The following is a 20,970-nucleotide window of genomic DNA, read 5'->3' on the forward strand; positions in this document are numbered from 1 at the left end:
TAAAGATGGGGTGGTTGCTTTTCATCTTAATCAGGGTTCATTTTTAATTAATTTTGATGAATGACAGTTGTCCTCCTACATGGTTTAATAGTTTATTGCTCTAAGTTGGTGGTCTGACTTAAATAATTCATTAGGTTTTTTTTATAGTTTTTCTTAATATTTGGTGTATGTAGGAGGCTAACAAACGTTGATGGCATTGTTTGATACTGATTCCAATTTCAGTTCCATTGTTATTATCGACAAACTTTGGATAACAATACCTTATCAAAAAAGGAATCACTGTATTGCATGCTAGATCTTCATAATCAGGAAGAACCATAGAACAAACAGGAATCTATATGAATAATGGATTCCATGAAATACTACTGAAGATTGGCTGGCTAGATTGTAAAGGAATTAATTACTGGTGTTACACTCATCACTGACCAAGTACAAAGATACCATATAGAGAGTACTAATTAGTGGACACCATCTTTTGTTATTCAGTCTCACTTCATTGTTTGTATAGTATGTGGAAGTCCTGTTCTGTGGTTTATGTTTGTACTGGTCAGAGAGTAGATCTCACCATTTCCAATCCAGAACTGATTCTTGCCAATCTGCTCACCAAAATGTTATTCCTCGATGAAAATCGTAGTATGATGTTTTAGAGCAAAATATCAGCAATCTGTTGGAAGTTTTATCTTAAATTTTGGGCATGAACTTGTTTCACAGGAGAGGACGGAAAAAACTGATGGGGAGAATTGCTTGCCAGCAAGAATTACTCCTTGACCAGGACATAAAAAGAAAGAGACACATTGCATTTTTTATATGCCTGTCAATTTTGATAAGATGTATTTTTGTATACTGCTGTCTGTCCTCTGTCCATCAGTTGCAAACACTTCCTACAATAACTTCAAAACTCTTAAAGCCATTTACATAAAACCTTCGTCAATTGTTCATATAGATGGAAGAAAATTCTTTTTTATTTTGCATTAATTTTGAACATTTAGTTTTTGAGTTATAGGATTTTATGCCTTTATAAAAAGGGGTGGTGGTTTTTCTGTTTTTGTGCTCTAACTGAATGACATTTTCAGCAAATGTCATAAAACTTTAGGATATTCTTTGTATCTATGGTCAAAGGACTCCTTTCTTTTACTATAAAATTTCAATTTCACTTTTTATTTCAATTTTTTGGGCACATATCATAAAAAAGGTGGGTGGTTGTTGTACTCTAATAGAAATATGCTTTTAGCGTTTACTACCATACTGAAGGCTTTTCTTGTGTTAACTGTAACATGTAATGTTAGGCATATCATGCTCTCATGGGGCAGCTCTTTATTAATACCATAATTTTACTGAATTACCAAAAACCATGAAAATTGGACAACATATACAAAATTCTTTCACATTAAATTGGAGTAAGAATTAGTATTAGCCTAATTTTTATGACTAAGTTATGTAGATAGATTTTAGTGCTGAACATGGTGATCTAAATTCTATTGGGACATGAATAAGTTTACATTAGCATTATGTAATAGGGACTAATGAGCATTTTTACATGCCTTTAATTGAATTATCTGCCTTCTAGAAAATCTGCTATGTGATTCCTAGAAAACACATTTAAAGGTACCTCTTCCCATGATCAATAGATCAAGTAATCTATTACAGAATTAATTCTCATTCCTGTGGGCAGTCAACATCCAAGACAAATTTAACATCAGCATTTTTGGCGGCAAATTAAATAGAGTATTGACAAATCAGTGGGTTATAATAGTATAAATTGACAAACTGAACAATCTAAGAAGAGTTTCTATCTAACTGATCATTTATCTTAAGTGCCTTACAGAGTTTCCCTAATGTTATGGCAATTTTTGTTGTTGTGATTTATGCCCTTGTTTGAATAATTTGTCAATTGTGATTCAGAAAGGAAATGTAGAGTTTCCTCTTTCTGTTTTTCTATGTATTCTTTACTGTCTAAATATACATGCAAAATGCAGATTTGTTTTGTAACTATGAACAATCCTCTTAAGAAAAGTAAACTTAGCTATCCATCTATTGACCATATATTGTTAATCACAAGGTTGTCTGGATACATCTTATAGGACATATGAATAATGAAACTTCTTATTTGGAATAATATTAGTTGTTTGCCAGAGCTGTTGGTTTTATTAGAAAGTTTGATCAAAATGCCAGTCTTATGTAACTAAATGCTATGTAACAGTAGTATTGTAGCTATAAAAGCCTTTAGAAGGGTAGGATGCTTTGTAATTGGTTTTATATTGTGTTCTGTGGTAAAGGTTATTGTCTTTAATGGGAATATTGTCTGTATAACATTGTCTATGGAAGTATTTACTAGCTGAATAAGTCTTGATTTACTTCTTCACTTAAAATGATTGCTCTAACCACTCAAAGGGATGTCTTTGCCAGATATTCATTGCTTTGATAGATATAATGTCCCTGTTCAAGGACTCATGTGAGGTACTGACAGGAGGTAAAGGAAATGAAAGAAACTATTTTTCCTATCCTTGAACACAATTTGTTGTTTTTCTTAACTTGTTTGTCATTAATATACTGTTGTTGCCCAACTTCAGAATTATCATAGTTAATTAGAAAAATAATTTTATTTCTTGTTCTGGTCTTTTTACACAAGCATCTTTAAAAAGTAATTTTAGATAAACAGCTGAAAAAAGAACAATTTGTTTGTCCTTCATGTCGCACTATGGTTGATTTACTATATTGAAGAAGTTTAGTTGGTAAAAATATACACATGTACAACAGTTGATTTTGAAATAACTGCTATACATGTATATTTATCTTTATATCCCCATTTGCAAAATCTGTGATATATAGTGATAGTGATTTTTTGGGAAAAATAGAGCTTGCTTTGTTATCACAATAATTTAAGTAAAACTTTCATTATGAAAGCATTCTCTTGCTGATGTGTCTCAGTATTACAAAACCTAAATCTTCATTAAACCACATCTCAATTGGTGGGTGGTATCACTTCATTCCATCTGTCTGTATTTGAAGTTACAACTATCTCTACTCTCAATGGATTGATTGATTTGAAATTTAGTCTGTGTCTTTATATAGATGGTGCATACATTATAAATAATTTTTATTGCTGTCCTATATCATCATCCAGTTTCATAAGAGTAAGGGCATATCTAGCAACTTGGTAAAATTGCCATAATTAATGCAGACATTTTCTTTTATTTTATAGTGGTGGTGGTAATGTAATGTTTAAGTTCTAATTATATTTTATTAAAAGATTGAGTTTGGAGAGGTATTTCAGATTTTGCATTCTACTGACTTCAAACATAATGCTCCCATCTAGCTCATTAGTCAAATATAAGAAAAATCAATTTTAGGAAACATAGCATTTATCTAGTTTGTTATACCCTTACAGAACATTGGTTTTCTTTATAAATACTGGCTTTAATATACTTCAGTTTTACTTCTGAAATGTAATAAAAAAGTTTAAGACCAGACAAATGTCAAATCTAAGCGTAGTAATTTCTGAAGAAAAGTTTATTATTTTCATGAAAATACATTTAAATTTGCAAGGAGAATTTAATGTTATATCAACAAGTCAATTTCTTGACAGATATTTCCATTAGAAGTTGGCCAGCCAATTTGATTTTACGGAATGAGTATATGAGTCAAGCAAATCAGAAACTGGAATTAGAAATTGATTCCTAATGTTAATACTAGGATATAATCAACAGTGTTATTAAATCTAGTGCTTTGTTGCAATGCAATACAAACTTGTGGGCTGACAGTATGTGTGCTTGAATTGATATGCATTAAAGTATAAAGTCAATCGAAATTTTCTGCTTATTCAATATCATTAGATTGGAATTGACAGGTAATTTAGTTCTAATTTGATTTATAGCAGTACTTTCCCTAAATTTGATACTGTAGTTTGTCTTGGCTAATCATCCATACTTAGCAGTATAATTTATTTATTTCTGTATCTACCTTGGTTTATTTTACCTTATATCATGTGTTACATGATGTAAATACTTTTACACTGCTTTCAGTTTATATGTATTCTCTCATTTAAAATTGAGGTTTGTAGGTAGCCAAGTACTAGTACAGTATAACTCATGAAACAAATAATTTTTTTTTTCTTTCACCTGATGAACTTGTCTGACATAGTTAAACATTGCTGTGTCTGCTGTTAGATTGACACCTTGGGATATGAAGTTTGAGACAACTTGAGATTTTGAATTTTTTATAAATATTTTATTTGAACTCAAGGTTAAGTTGTACAGAAACAAATGTATTTGTTATCAATATATTTCATATGAAATTGTGGAACTGATTAGGGTTATATGACACCATTCGTACCATATCACTTACATTATTCATTTTGAAAAAATCAGTAATAATTTCTGATGTCTTTGGTGCTTTTTCATCTAAACTAAAAAAGTTTTTGTAGCCATTTTAGATTTATAAAACAGTAAGATTTTAAATGTTATTGGAGTTGTCTTTGACTTACTACATTTAAGGTTTCATTAAATTGTTTCTTTTGTAGAGAAGACACCGACGGAGGTCACATTCCATGGAGGCCAGTACTTAATGTATAACTTTGTAAAGGACAATGTGACAGATAACAGTCATCAGAGTACCCAAGATACCATCGATCTTTATTTCCGCACCCAACAACCTAACGGATTACTCTTCTTTATAGGTATGAAAATCATATTTAATCATCAAACGTTAATGACAAGAGTGAAAGCAAAGCTGAGCTGTCGGATTATGATCATTGTATAGATGAGATAATTGTATAATCAGATTCCTGTATATATAGCTTTTTGCAACGAAGTAGAAAATCTGGAAGCCAGTTCTGTTTTATTGATTTGTGCAAATCACCTTAAAATGGAACAATGGAAATCTATTTTATATGTACCCTACTGGTATAATAAATGTCAATGAAATGGAATATTTTTGCTCATCTTTGAAGTTTTAATGTCTATTTTATCAAGACACTGTGTTTTTTGTTGATTATTGAGATGCAGTAGTAAACTTTTACTCAGTTATTTGGCACCATTTCAGACTTTCTCTTGGAATCTTTTTGACAGGAGTTCTCACTTGATTTGATAATATACACTTAATAAAACAAGTTTACTTCATGTAAAATTTGGGTACAGAAGTCCTTTGATGTGTTCATTAAAAGACAGATGTGATTTTTTTAGTGAGGAGATCAGGTTTTTGTAAACATGAGTTGAATCAGAACTCATAACTTAAGTTGAAAAAAACCTAAAGTGCTAAGTTGCCAAGCTCTAATTTAAACTGTTCCAGGTACACATTTTTGTTTTTTTTTTTCTTGCCTCTAATATTCATTTATCTTCCTTGCTGGATTCATCAGAATCATTATTATATTTCGTTGACAATGCTGACAGTGTTGCAGTTTTCGTTGACAATGCTGACAGTGTTGCAGTTTTCGTTGACAATGCTGACAGTGTTGCAGTTTTCGTTGACAATGCTGACAGTGTTGCAGTTTTCGTTGACAATGCTGACAGTGTTGCAGTTTTCAATGCAGATGAATTTCTTCTTGTCAAATTAAATATCATGGTAGTTAATGACATCATTGATTTAATGCTCTGTCATATAAGACCAGAATGGAGATTAAAATCTAACAGGCTTGATTTAGTATCAGACTTATTGGTTTATTTATGTAGCACATGAAAGTAAAAATATACCATATTGCTTCTATTCTTTCTTTGCTAACACATTGTCATATGAAGGCAAAATTGTTTCTAGTTACAGTGAACCTTCTATTTTATTGTGGTATACCTGTAACATTCATGGGTGAATTTTTTTTATAGTATTCGATTTGGCTTGTGCAGATTTTCTGACAAAAAAAATACAGAAATGGTGAAAATAAAGACATTGAGGATACAGTGAATCACCATGTACCTGCATTAAGTTTGTTTTTAAAAAATGGGCAAAATGGTCCCATAGCTCCCAAGATATTATGTTAAAATTATAACCATTAGCAGTTTAATATACTAATTAAGGGATGAGATGATGTAATTTCTTCAGTAGGACTTCTGCCATTGAGACTTAGGATTGAACATTTAAGTAATTTAATCTTTCTTACTTTTCGTGTTTTTGATTGGATTCTTGATTTCAAGATTCCATAGGAAATATGTACCCACCAATAATGAATGTACTGCTGTGAATGATACTGATTATAGTATACTCTCTTTTAACACAGGTGATCAGACTGACCACATTATGATATCAGTTAGAAATGGTGCTGTGTCAGTAAGGGTAAACCTAGGGTCAGGAGCCTGGGATCAACAGCTACCATCCAATGACTATAGGTTTGATGACAACCAATGGCATCATGTGCTAGTCAGGAGAACATCTAGAGAGGTATAAATCATCTCTTCATTACTATGATACTTTTTCTTTGTTTATACTGCACCTATTTATTTACTTGCATTGATGATCCTGCCATGCCTATTACCTATAACATTACAAAATTAACTTTATCTCTTTTGCACTTGCTTTATGGATTTTCCATTGTTGGAGTAATGTAAAAAGTCACTTGGGTAGAATTATGATAGCATTAACATTGAGAATTTTCCTGGTCCTTAGAAAAACTGAAAGACATTTTATTCTTTCATCACTTGATACTTGTATATTTTAATGCCACTGCCTGAAGGCATTTATACACTAACTTTTGCTGCTGTCTGTATGTAGTGTCCCCAATAAATTTTCATCACAGAAGTGTCAGCAACATTTCATGGGAATTATTTTAAATTTGGTAAGCAGCCTCATTTTTATGGACTTTTTTAATTGTTTGTGAACCCACCTCCTGTTTGCCAGTATGATTCAATTTTTTTTAAGGTAACTAATCCAAGACATCTCTGCAACCCTTTATGGGAATTTAAATTCAGGTTTGCAAGTTCATTTTAGTTGGGTGTAGTGTGTGTGAACCTTTTGGCTAGATTGGACATCTACTTCTTGTTCGGCTGAACAAATTTTTGCTTATTTTTTAAAGTAAATGTAAATTTTCAGAACAAAATTTTGACAACCCTTCGTTGGAATTATTAGAATTTGTGTGTGCCTCTTGAGCTTAACATGTTGTACTGTGTGTAAACTTTTTTGGCTCGGTCAATTTCCTGTTTGCTTGAACATTTATTTTTTTTTTAGCTTTTTAGGGTTTCTTTACTTATGGTCACAAAAATCCCAGCAATTCTTCTTGACAAAGATTTGAAATTGGTATGCAGCTTCATCTTGATGAATTGTTTTTGGACTCCCTGTTTGCAGAAACAATTTGTTGCTTTTGTAGTATGTCTGGTCCAAAAACCTTTTTTGAGACTTCTGTCTTATTGATTTTATATTTTGTTCCTGTTTATTGTTTCTATTAATTTAAGGTATGTCTTGGTATTTATGTCCTATGGATTCATCTCATCTGTATGAATCATGGCCACTTTACTCAGAATTCTGTTGTTCCAAATGGCTTCCTATTTACCTTTTGTTATTTCTTGAAAATTCTTGTTCACTTATTTCTTGTTCTACCTAGATTCCTGTTCACTCTTCATTGTTTATTTTCCATTCTATTTAGCCCTTAGTTATTTCATCCTGATCTTAATAGTTTGTAATGAAAATAAAATGGTTTCTGTTCATCTTTTGCTGTATATCTCTAAGATTCCAGCTCACCCTTTGTTGTTTCATCCAGATTCTTGATCACCTTTAGTTGTTTATGCTTCATTCTATTTATTCCTTAGTTGTTTCACTCTGATCTTAATTGTTTGTAATGAAAATGAAATGGTTTCTGTTCATCTTTTGTTGTATATCTCTAAGATTCCTGTTCACCCTTTGTTGTTTCATCCAGATTTCTGTTCACTCTTTGTTGTGTCATCCAGATTCTTTTTCAACCTTTGTTGTTTTATCCAGATTCCTTCTCACTCTTTGTTGTTTCATCCAGATTCCTGCTCACCCTTTGTTGTTTTATCCAGATTTCTGTTCACCTGTTGTTGTTTTATCTCTAAGATTCCTGCTCACTCTTTGTTGTGTCATTCAGATTCCTTCTCACTCTTTGTTGTTTTGTCCAGATACCTGCTCACCCTTTGTTGTTTTATCCAGATTCCTGCTCACCCTTTGTTGTTTTGTCCAGATACCTGCTCACCCTTTGTTGTTTTATCCAGATTCCTGCTCACCCTTTGTTGTTTTATCCAGATACCTGCTCACCCTTTGTTGTTTTATCCAGATTCTTGCTCACCCTTTGTTGTTTTGTCCAGATACCTGCTCACCCTCTGTTGTTTTATCCAGATTCCTGCTCACCCTTTGTTGTTTCATCCAGATACCTGCTCACCCTCTGTTGTTTTATCCAGATTCCTTCTCACTCTTTGTTGTTTTGTCCAGATACCTGCTCCCCCTTTGTTGTTTCATCCAGATTCCTTCTCACTTTTTGTTGTTTCATCAGATTCTTGCTCACCCTATCTTGTTTCACGCATATTCCTGTTCACCCAACTTTGTTTATCTCCAATTCCTTCCAGCCCTTGAGTGTTTTGCCATAATCTGCAATGGCTGAAAACAAAGTTTTGATATGACTGCAAACCATTTATCAAATGACAATGTTTTTTTTTGAAATTATAACAATTAAATTTAGTGTAATGCATGAGTTTTAAACTATTGATGAAGGTTTGATGCTCTCAAAGAAAGTCAGTTTTTTTAGTTTTGACAGAAAGGGTTGGAATCAATTAGAAATTACCCAAAACCCTGGCTTTAAATATTTGATTTCATTAGAAATTGATTTTCTGTATGAAGAATGCTGTATCACTTTCTCATGATGGTTTCAATTTCAGGAATTTGATTGAAAATCAGATAAATGGGCTGTAATGTCCATTGAATTGATAGGTTTCAGTAATCTGAGATGACATGACCTGAAACAGAATCAAACATAGTATGAGATGCATTTGGAAAGTAGTTCATATTTTGTAAATATTTTTATGCCATCACTTTGAGTTGGGGTATAAAGTGATGGGAGTGTCCTTCCTTCCTTCTGTTTGTACTTCTTCCTTCCATTACTCAAAGGGGTACCCATCTCTTATCTATTACTCTCCCAATACCACTGATGATAAATTAATGAATTTATTGCTTATTACCATTGTGCACGTCATATTTTAGATTTTGATCCGAAACAATGTTGAGGTCTAAAGGTACATGTTGGAAGGGGTATCAAGTTGGTGAGCAATGCTCACAGTTTTTTTCTAGTTTTTGAAAGTAAGGTGAGGTAAAAAATTTCAGTTATAAAATTTGCAACCATTGTATCCACTTCTTACTTTAAAAAGTGTTATATTGAATTAGCTGCACATATGTAGCTCTGAAAATCACCCCTTTTTTACCTGCATTGTCCAAGGTGAAAGTCTAGAAGTATGGTCTCTCAGTCTGTCCATGTGTCGATGTGTAACACAATGATACATCAGGTCCTCAATAACTATTGAACAGAAATTCGTGAAACTTGGTATGTAGCATATGTAGTTTAGTTTTTCTTTATCAGGAAATTTTGATTCTCTAATTTTTATGGGAGTTATACCCTTTTGAACTTAGAAATTTACTGTAAACCATCATGTATCAGCTTGTAATTGTAACTCCTCTGAAACTACAAAAAAATTCATTACAAATAGCAGAAAAAATCAAATCAAAAATATTCTGGCCATTCTAAAATACCTATGCCAGGCCAAGCCAGCCCTGTCTAATGGGACCAGTCAATTTTTAGAGTATGCTGTGAAAAACTTAAATTGTAGTATTTTACTTTTTATTCTATTTCAAGTCGACTATAGATTGGGAACTCCAAGCCAAAAACAAAACTGAGACCAGGCTGTGTTTTTTTTAAAGTATGTCCTTTTCAAGAATACTTCTAGACTTACACGGCTTGCTTCAATTTGTAATGAACAGCCTGTTGAAGCTTTTGACAGGATTATCTGACATATGACGGGATTATCTGACATATGACAGGATTATCTGGCATATGACAGGATTATCTGACATATGACAGGATTGTCTGACATATGATAGGATTGTCTGACATATGACAGGATTATCTGGCATATGACAGGATTATCTGACATATGACAGGATTATCTGACATATGACAAGATTATCTGGCATATGACAGGATTATCTGACATAAACCCTGATAAATTTACTAATAAATTTATTTCTACATTGACTATTGCTATGCTTCTTTCTTATTAAGTACATTTTTTTGGCCCTAGGTTGATATACATTATATATGATTGTGACAATATCTTGCCTTTAGCTATCCTTATTCTACTGGAGCCAAATTCAATACAGATCAACCCATGCTAATGAGTACTTTTTCTAAGCTATAGATGAATCCTCAGTGCAGATTATGTTGCATGTATTACCAAATAGGCATGGTATTGTCTTATTTATCTACATGCTTTATTCATGTATTAGATTTTATTCAGTATTTTAGAGATTTAATTATAGATGTCGATCATCAATCTTAGTTAGGCATACATTCAAATGAAACAACAATAAAAATATACGTGTTGTTTTGTTTGTGTCTAGATTTCTGTGATATTATACAGAAACTGTTTTTGTTTTTTTTACATATTCAGTAATTACAAGTATTATTTCAAAACACATTTGCAATATTAGAAGAAAGATAGCTTTTGGTGGATTACTAATGTGTCCCGGAGTTAGAAAATGTGCAAGATTATTATCTCCTCTTAACTAACTACACCAATTTGGAGTCTTTGCTATATTGTATATTAATTTGATCTGATTTGTTATACTGTGAAAGTACTTTAATTCATGGATACCAATTTTCGGGGATTAGGAAAGAAACACAAGTTCCTGGATTCTTGAATTTCTGGTTTTGAAGTTTTAAGTATACGCATCAATGGAAATCTCCTTTTGGTTGGGAACCAAATTTCGTGGTTTGACCTACCCATGGAAACCATGGAAATTGGTACCCCTTAAACAATGGTATTTTCACAGTGATGTTATGCCAACAGATTATACAATTTATTTGGAATAAAAATTTAAAAAATTAAGAAACTTTTTAAAAAAATTTCTATAATTAGTAGTATTGGCAGATTTTTTTGTCTTGATGTTAATGTCATAAGGATATATAATAGCAATGAAAACCAAATGAGAATTAGCTGATAGTGCAAAATTTATATTAGAATTTTTCATTGATGTCAGTTTATTCTATACAATGTTCAGTATTATGCAGTGTTATCATACTGCACCCAGCTTTTTTATTTAGATATTGAATGCTTACTTAATGTACAAGTTATGATATTGCTTGCATGTTCCAGCAGGGCACCTTTCAATCTAAATTTGTGCACTTTTATAGTAGTTTTTGGTGTTTTTCTTTGCCACCAGCTCACTCCAGGGAATGCTAGAGCAGTAGTAAGTAGGCATGACCCATCACTGCACGCTTAGTTTAGTTATCCTGCATGAATCTTTATTCCCAACAATAGATCTCAGCGTGATACTCAGCTGTAAGGAATTGTCAGTGTTAAAGGTCATTAAGTCTTGAGGTACACAAAAGGAAATCACACAAAAACAAAAAACAAAAAACGGATGAATTGCTGTTTTGTTAATATCATTCTAATCATTTTTATGGAAAAAAAGACAACCTCCATATAAATTTTACTGATGTCTCTAAAATAAGTCATGTGGAAACTATACTGTGAAAGTGTTATTGTTCGCTGGCACCAATTTTCGTGGTTTCCATGGGAAGGCCAAACCACTAAATTTAGTTCCAAACGAAAAAGAGATTTGAATTGAAGTGTATACTGAAAAATCTTGCAATCACAAATTATAGGATCCACGAACTTGTGTTTCTTCCCTTATCCATGAAAATTGGTATCTATAAGTACTTTCAGAGTATTCCATTTTAGCTCACTTGGCTGAAGGCCATGTGAGCTATTGCCATCACTGGCTGTTCATCGTCTTCTGTCATTGTCATTGTCCTTTAATAATTTTTAATAATCTTCTTCTCAGAAACTACTGAGCAGAATTATATGAAACTTTGCACAGATGTTCCTTGGAGTATCTTGCTCAAAAGTTCTATCTAAAGTGATGAGATCTATATATGGTCAAATTTTCATTTTAATCTGTTAAGCCATGTTGGACTTATTGCCCTTTTTGATGTTGTTTTTTTTGCTATTTTTAATGTTATTTCTTTCAAAAATCTTCTGACAACCAATAGGAGCCAAACTTGGTATGGATGTTCCTTGGGGTATCCTGCATAGAACTGATGTGGAGATTTTTTATCCATCAAAAACATGGCTACTGTTACTAAAAAAGGAACATAGGGGTCAGACTATAGTTTTTTTGCATATTGTATCTCCAAAACTGTTTCGTTTAGCCAAATTCCTACAATTGCTGAAATGATCCTTTTTGTAAGGACAACAAAAATCTGCATGGATTAAAGTTGTCAGGTGACTGCTTGTAAGAGTTATTGCCCTTGAAAATGAAAAATGACTTTTTTTTCAGTTTTTAGCCAATATCTTGAAAACTATGATAGATAGAAAGAAACTTTGAATTGTGGAAATGATCCTTATGATAAGTCCTACCAAAGTCTTTTTGAGTCAAAATTGTTAGAGAACTTCTTTTTAAATTTATTGCCATTGAAAGACAAAATTTAACCAGGTGAACGATTCAGGCTCCTGGGAGCCTCTTGTTTTTGAACGCCTTCAAGTTTTCACAAATATATATCGGCATGTTAATTAGGTACTTAGATTTCTGAAGATATTTATTTTGGCCAGTAATATACTGATAATAGGTAATTGATAAAAGACATGTTTAAGGTGTGAATCAATAAGATTCTGGCTAAATAAAAGTTCAGTAAGTATAAGTGAACGATTTATTGTTTGAAATTCAGTTATTTCAATTTGATAAATATCTGATTCTTTAAATAATGAAGTTTCATTTCAAGATATAATGTTGCTATATTTTTTTTTATATTAAAAACTTTGATATTCAGCACGTTTAGTAGTATATGTTGTTTGTGAAATGCTTTTTGGCCTGTGATTCTGGTACTATGGATTTATGACACCTTTATTAAAGACAACTATCAAATGTGATATGTATTGATGTCCCTTGTAAGATACAAAGTCAACAAGGAAATATTTCTTGAAAAGATAACCAAAGCAAACCAGTATGAATAAAGATTATTTTCTTATTTCTTATTTTTATTGTAAATTACTCATAAATATGACCATTCTCTATAACAATAATGTTTAACATCATGAAACACCTTTGAACAGATCATTTGTAACATGCCTTTGACTAAAAAGTCAGCATCCAACAAAGTATGTTGTCATTTGCATGTGTTTTTGCCCACTGTTGAATTTCTAATTTAGCTTTCCAAATTTCTATAGGCTAAGTAAACATTATTTTGCTTCTTGTTCAAAGAATTATTACACCCCTACTCAAACAGTGGCTAGTATATTGGAATCACCTTGTCTGTCTGTCATTCTGTCCATCCGAATTTTCAAATTTCACATGTGGCTTTTATGTAGATAGGACATACAATACCTTATATCAGCTTCCTGTTTTGTGGGACTTGGCCATTTTTCACTATATGAAATGATAGAGACATTTTTCTTAACCAAAATTTCAGCTTCCAATAAATTTGATGTAAGGCTTTATACAAATGGGGTATATGTTATATGCAATTTTAGTTAATGTTCAATATCAACTTCCTGTAAGAGTGGAGGTTAGAGTGGAGGTATGCCTAGCATGACAATGTGTCCAACTTCATGTTTCCAGCTATTGTAAAACCACCTGCTACACAAAGAAATTGATCTCAAAAACTTCATGTTAATAGTATGTCTTCCTGTGGAACACTCATACATGTATGTTGTTCTATTTACTATTAAATAAATAAGTTTTATTGAGTGAAAGGCATGTAGGATTAACATACAAAAAGTCTTGGTTTATGATATATATATTTAACATAAAATCTTTATTCATATTGTTAGATTTGATGTGGAACATAAAGAACCCTTCTAGGACAATATAATGTTAGATCTAACAAAAAAAAAAGTCTTGTTCAATATAGGATAAACTTAAAGAAATCTCAGTCGATATGTTGTTAGGTTTGACATAAAGAAATCATGGTTGATATAATGTTAGGATTAACATAAAGAAATCATGGTTGATATGATGTTAGGTTTAACATAAAGAAATCATGGTTGATATAATGTTAGGATTAACATAAAGAAATCATGGTTGATATAATGTTAGGATTAACATAAAGAAATCATGGTTGACATGTTGTTAGGATTAACATAAAGAAATCATGGTTGATATGATGTTAGGTTTAACATAAAGAAATCATGGTTGATATAATGTTAGGATTAACATAAAGAAATCATGGTTGATATAATGTTAGGTTAACATAAAGAAATCATGGTTGATATGTTGTTAGGTTTAACATAAAGAAATCATGGTTGATATAATGTTAGGTTAACATAAAGAAATCATGGTTGATATAATGTTAGGATTAACATAAAGAAATCATGGTTGATATAATGTTAGGTTTAATACTAAGTAGTCTTGTTTTTGAAAACTTGGAAGCATTTATGTTAAAGCCTTAGAATTGTACAATTATTTTATTCTTGCATTCTCAGTGTAATAAGTATCAATAGAAAAAGGTAGAACCCTGGTAATTTCACTCTAAAGGCAGTTATAAAAAGCAATATCTTGCTTCAGGCAATTTGCTCATAAACAACCAAAAATTACACCATCAAACTAAATAACATAGCTATTGATCAGTTGACAAGAAGCAAAACACATAAAATGGCTAACTGCATCAACTCTTGAGGAAATATGATTTTTGAATCATCAGGAATTGCATAACAAGTGATGGTTTGTGTTAGATAATAAAATGGATTTCTGACATGAGTTAATGCTTTGTTGTTGATTCCATCAGTTTTTATGTTGTCATATTTGTCTGTCAAGATGTTCTGATCAATGTATAAGTCGTTTCATTGTCATTTTTTCTTTTTTATCCCTATATAGTTCATGCAACATGTAAGCATTTATGGCCACTGTTCACTTTAATATCAAAACTGCCCTGAATATTGGAATTTAGATAGGAGATAACTAATGTACTGATGGTGGAGTTCATTATTTTACTATTTTACTGTAAATCAGTGCTGTGATAAACTGTTGATATACACTATTCAAACAGGCTTTGTAGATCTTTATGAAGTGGTATCCATTCTTAACAAACTTGTATTTTCTCTTACTGTGAGTTAATCATGGGTGTTTTATTCTATTTTCCCTATTTAATCGTACCAGATATGTTACTGAGTCATTCTCAATTGAACATTTGACCAGGGACAAATGTTGGATCATATTATGTGTACAATAGCAGGGTAATTTGAAAAATGCAAACTAGTGGTGGAATACATCTTTTGTGATGAGCAACCCTCCTTGACAATGTCTGTCACAAAGGCAGATGATCAAAATCTAATATTACATGTTCTTTAATTAAGCTCCACAGTAGTGAGTAAATCTTAAAACCCATGTACTTTACACTTGGTATGATACTACATTTAATTCAAAAGGCTCAACCGATGTGATGCACATTTGCTTGACTAAACACCCATGGTAAGTTCTCACTGATTGAATTGTAGAATTGCTTGTACTGGTATTGAAATGAAGAACACAATTTCTGTTGATATAATTGCATGAACAAATAGCCTCTTAACACCATGGGAATTTGAAATGTAGTAACTTTTTCTTTTGTTAAATATTTTAGATTGCACCCAAAATTTGAAAATTAATTTTTCACTTTCATAACATAATGAATAGAACATGATATGAAAGTGAATGTTATCTTTGTGGTTTTGGAAAGAGAATCAATGAATATAATCATTATCTGCAGAGAAATTTTTTTTTTACAGTTTTATCATGTTTTATTTTACAGATCCATGTTGAAGTAGATGGTTCTCACAGATTAGATGGTACCACCCTAGGAGCATACTCAATCCTAAACATGAATACATTGTATGTTGGTGGAGGACCTAACCCACTCTATAACAACAGGCCAACTGTTAACTTCAAAGGCTGTATGAAAAAGGTGAGTAATGAGATGTACGATGATATATTATTCCTGTTCCAAAGATCTAGCAGCAATCTCATGCTGTGGTAAGGTTTTCCTCTTCAGAAGACCTAGCATTGATCTCCAGCTGTGGTAGAGTATTCATTGTCTGAAGATGTAACAGTGATGTCTGGCAGTGGTAGAGTTTTCTACTCCTGAAGATCCAGCAGTGGTCTGTGTTTGAACAGTAATCTCTAGCAGTTGTAGAGTTTTATTTATATGGAGATATAGAAGTGATGTCTTGTAGTGGTATAGTCTTTCTATTCTGAAGATACAGGAATCTGCAGCTGTGATACGATTTCCTTCTCCTGAAAATCTAGCAGCGATCACTAGCTTTGCTATGATTTTCTTGACTTTATGATCTGGCAGTGATCTCTAGCTGTAGTAGAGTTTTTTTTATATGAAGATCTAGCAATGATCTGTTGCTGTGGTATGTACTTCTCCTGAAGATCTAGCAATGATCTGTTGCTGTGGTATGTACTTCTCCTGAAGATCTAGCAATGATCTGTTGCTGTGGTATGTTCTTGTCCTGAAAATCTAGCAGTGATTGCTAGGTGTGGCAGGATTTCCCTCTTCCTATGATCTAGCAGTGATTTGTTGATATGGTAGGGTTTCTTTCTCCTGATAATCTAGCAGTGATTTTTTGCTATGGTAGGGTCTCTTTCTCCTGATAATCTAGCATTGATCTGTTGCTATGGTAGGGTCTCTTTCTCCTAATAATCTAGCAGTGATCTCGAGCAGTGGTAGAGTTTTCCTCTTCCAAAGAATTGGCAGTGACCTCTAGTGGTGATAAGGTTTCTCCCTGTAGTAATGGTATATCATTCCTTCTCATTCTGAGGATTTAGATGTGATCCATTGATGTTTTTAACCCAGTTAAGTGTAATGTTTTATAATAACATGATATTTTTTCTATATCCTTTTTATGCAATCACAAAAAAATTGCAGTGGCCTAATGGTGTTGTGTTGCTGTTGTCGGTGTCATCTTTATGGTTGTTAAGAGGGCGACTTAGTAAAAAATGGTTGGTTTAGGCTTGTCATCTGTATAGTGTCTCCATTTTATGACAAAATTCCTTCAAATTTGTGAATTGTTAGTAGCAATATTAGCTTGGACAGTGTTGATTTTCATAGAAATTTGCAGAGGGGAAAACTTCAATTATAGATTATACAATTGATTCATTCCGTCTAATGTTATCACATTATATATATATATATATATATATCATGTTATTTCTTGCATACTATTTGATCATTATTTTTTTAAAATGATGGCCAGTAGCGGACAACAGTAGTTGTAGGGGTGTTGATATTATAATCACTTCGTCGGCTTTTATAGCTTTTTCATATTTCATTGTTCAGATATTATTTGCCATTTCCATTTTCTTGTCAGAGAAACTAGTTCTAGTGTGTGCTCTTTTCTGGTATATGGACTTTTCCAAAGTGTGGGGTATATGATATTGTGGGCATACTTAGATTCTTTAGTCATCTCAAGCAGTGAAGTAATTGTCTTTCCAATATAAGTCATTTTAGGAGATGTAAAGTTTAACTATGTCTCTTGTTATCCATCTGTCCATCTGTCTGTCTCAGGCTGTCACATTTTTTTCCCGTAAGTTTTCTATTGTCATAATTGCTGGAAATTTTGACTCAAGCTTTATATAGATGTGCCACATTGTGGGAATAGATTTCTAGCTTAGGTGACCACAGCTTCCTGTTTGCATCTCTGTTTATATCATATACTGAAGTTGGAATGTAAGAATAATAAGCATTTGATCACAGTTTTTCTTGTTTTTTTTTTGATAATAATTTAATTTGATTAATAACAAGAGCTAACTTGGAGCATCTAAGTAATTCCGAACTTAGTAATGTCATGTTTTATGCTGTATTCTTAATTATACCCCCCTCAAATGAAGTTTGGGGGTGGGTATATATGTTTCACTTTGGCTGTCCATCTGTCTGTCTGCACTATTTTCTAAGCAGCTTGCACATTGTTATGAGTCTTTGTAGGATGTAATATAACCACATGGAAATGTGCATACTGTCAGGAACTTATGTTTGGTGTGTCCACATTACAGGATTCAATAGGCTGGGGCTATTTGTTCTATTAGGGGCAGTGTCTAGTTATGACTTAAAAACAGTTTGAAATGAAATAAGAAATCCAGATTACGCTTGCATTAACAACTTAGAGACAATTTAGAGTTGTTCATAGACCACTTTGTGACTTTTTCAGCATAAACTGTCCCTAAAGGTTTTTTTTTTATTGCATTGAAAACAATCCTTGAAAAAGTAAAATAAATGTACTCATAGAAAAGATAAACTCAATCTTGTAAATTGTGACCAGCAGATTCCATGTAAACACATTCAAAACTTGAAAAAGGACACAGTTGTGTCTATTATGAATTCTTTTAAACTTTTTGAACTGATCAAATTTTAAATAATTTCTGTTCACATATATAAATGACTAGTTAGGAAGATGAAAGAGTTTTATCAGTTTCTTGGGATATACTTGGGTTTTACCAGTTACAGAACAAAAACAATCAAATCATCCCTGGAAATTGGCAGATGAAAGGCACTTACAAGACACGTTTTTGATGTTAGATATTATAGGGTGCTTATTTTTGTAATGCTTATGATGTTTATTGTGAATGAATGCTTTATTGCAATTTCGCACTTTGACGATCTAAAAACAAACACTTGATCGACTTTTTAACAATTTATTTTACAAGCTACTCCAACAGAATGAGAATTGTCAGACGTGTAACAATTATTAGAACAATTTATCTGCAAATAAATTACACCTTTTGCATAATAGGAGAAGTTTTGTTTATCTATATCTCCTCATGGAGGCAGCATATTAATGCACTTTTAATTTACAGACTTAATTTGTTGTGCTAACTGAGAGTAATCAAATTAAAAACCAGTTATTATTGTGAAATTTAAACATTATAGGCAAATTATTTCACAATATTTGTAATTACAACTTGAGAATAATTTGCCTGCAAGTTTTTGATTTCTATCTTTGAAGGGCGTTTTTAGAAACCGCCATCGATTATACTGATTTTTTAGGCTCATTGACCTGACTATATCAAAATGAAATTTACAAAACAGCAGGAGTTGTAATAACTCCTGATGTTAGAAATTAGAGTTACCTACTTCAAAAGTAAAAATGTTTGCTGTGCAGCGACCAACTTTATCAGAAAATTAAAAAAGCATATAACTGTTAATATTTTTTGTTGGAATAATAAAGTTGAAAGACAAGCTCTGTAGCTATTGATTCAATGTGGTAATTGTCTTCTCTCATGTATATCAGGTTTAATACACAGAAAGTGACATTACTTCTCTATTGATACACATAATTCTTTAAAGATTTATGAAAACTTCTGTGTTCAGAATGCTTACCTGTGACTTGTTTATAATGAGTGATCAAGTAATATCTTTTCTCCTATTCTGAGCTAGTGATTAAAAATGCACTTAACTTTTTAACTACCTGGTGGTGATAAAATTTCTGCAAGAGTTTTCCCTCCATTTTACATTTCTGAGTTTTCTACAGATTTTATCAGAGAAACAGATTCTCCCCCCCCCGTGCTCTCAGGGATAACAAGATTTCTCTACTCTCCATATTTAAACTTTAGAATTAATCTACTTGCTGCTGCTCGTAGGTTGAAATCTAAAATTTACCTATCTTGTTTTCTTTTTGAGAATCTATATGTAATTATTCCTGAGATACGAGGAAAGTTTGTCATACTTTTTTTCAATTTATTTGAATCATCTCACTTCTGATGCTTTGGCATTTTGTTGTTGATATATGATGTGATGCAATTCTATTCTCATACCACCACATAATGTTTTCATACCATAGTATCCCTTTTACTCAAACAATATATGGTTAACAAGGTTTTATTTATGGCAGGGTCCTAGATATTGCAGTTTCCTATACCATTTTCTATACAGTTGAAGCTGAAATTCTCAAATTAATGGGTTAACTTATTCCAATACGACTGCAAAAAATATGTTGCCGTATAATGTTATTGCATAGTCATCATCATCATTGTCAGTTTGGGTGTTGTCAGCGTCATCTTGGGACACTTCGTTTCAGTGACTAACTTTAGTTGAGGTTGACCAATTGTTCTGAAATTCTGATATAATTTTACTGACCACTAAAGGAAAGTTCCTTATTAATTTGGACTTTATGGCACCTATCATTGTAGCAAAAGGATCAAAAAGGGTAAAAATAGTTGTTATTTTAAAACCCATGTAGAATGTTTGTTTTCTTTCCAATTTTAATTATTTTTTGTATTGTGTTCTTTATTTAATTCTGGTAAACAGATGTATCAGCATATTTAAATGTTTTGGGCCATTTTAAGTAATAGGGGGTCAGAGTTGGCAATGCCAAAAAAATTCTGCTTCTTAATTTTTGGTCAGATTTTGAATATTTTTTATTGGAATCCTTAATAAATCCCTGCCTGCTTTTTCCAATCAGATTTCAGATATCTCTTACAGTTTTCGAGTTATAAGGGATCAAAGGAGGTACACTGAAATAAATCACTTTTTATCTTTGAAATTTTTTTAATTAAATTTGAAATTTTGTGCAATATAGCATCCAAACCATCTGCTGTGTCTATAATGGATTGTAAGTCCCTTTGCTTAAATGTATCAAAAACTAAAATTGTGTCCACACTTGCCCCAACTGTTCAGGGTTCTACCACTGTGGTCATATCATGCTGTGCGAGGCAAAGCATTTTATTCAAATAGTATTACTTGTACATACAGTGATATTGAACTGAAGATATATGTACCAGTAGTTGAAAAATATTTCTTGCACAATTTGAAGTTAATAGAATTCGTTAATATGCACACATCAAGGATTCCATTTCTTC

The 20,970-nt window shown here is 32.1% G+C and overlaps 1 protein-coding gene across 14 annotated transcripts in view; it reads left to right on the plus strand.

Annotated features, from left to right (window-relative positions):
- The window catches only part of LOC148624231 (neurexin-1-like), a 96,531-nt gene that overhangs the window by 41,934 nt on the left and 33,627 nt on the right, over positions 1 to 20,970 (plus strand). For 11 of the 14 annotated variants that reach the window (XM_088566808.1, XM_088566818.1, XM_088566820.1 and 8 more), the window contains 4 exons: positions 4,520 to 4,675; positions 6,206 to 6,366; positions 11,362 to 11,388; positions 15,926 to 16,078. In XM_088566808.1, the coding sequence (XP_088422934.1) occupies positions 4,520 to 4,675; positions 6,206 to 6,366; positions 11,362 to 11,388; positions 15,926 to 16,078 (497 nt within the window). The remainder of the gene's footprint in view (positions 1 to 4,519; positions 4,676 to 6,205; positions 6,367 to 11,361; positions 11,389 to 15,925; positions 16,079 to 20,970) is intronic. The other 3 variants (XM_088566816.1, XM_088566819.1, XM_088566817.1) reach the window with 1 other exon arrangement.

The sequence above is a fragment of the Perna viridis genome, chromosome 2 (genome assembly GCF_037379345.1).
Source record: "Perna viridis isolate PV_CMFRI_1.1 ecotype Kerala chromosome 2, ASM3737934v1, whole genome shotgun sequence".
NCBI classification, from domain to species: Eukaryota; Metazoa; Mollusca; class Bivalvia; order Mytilida; family Mytilidae; genus Perna; species Perna viridis.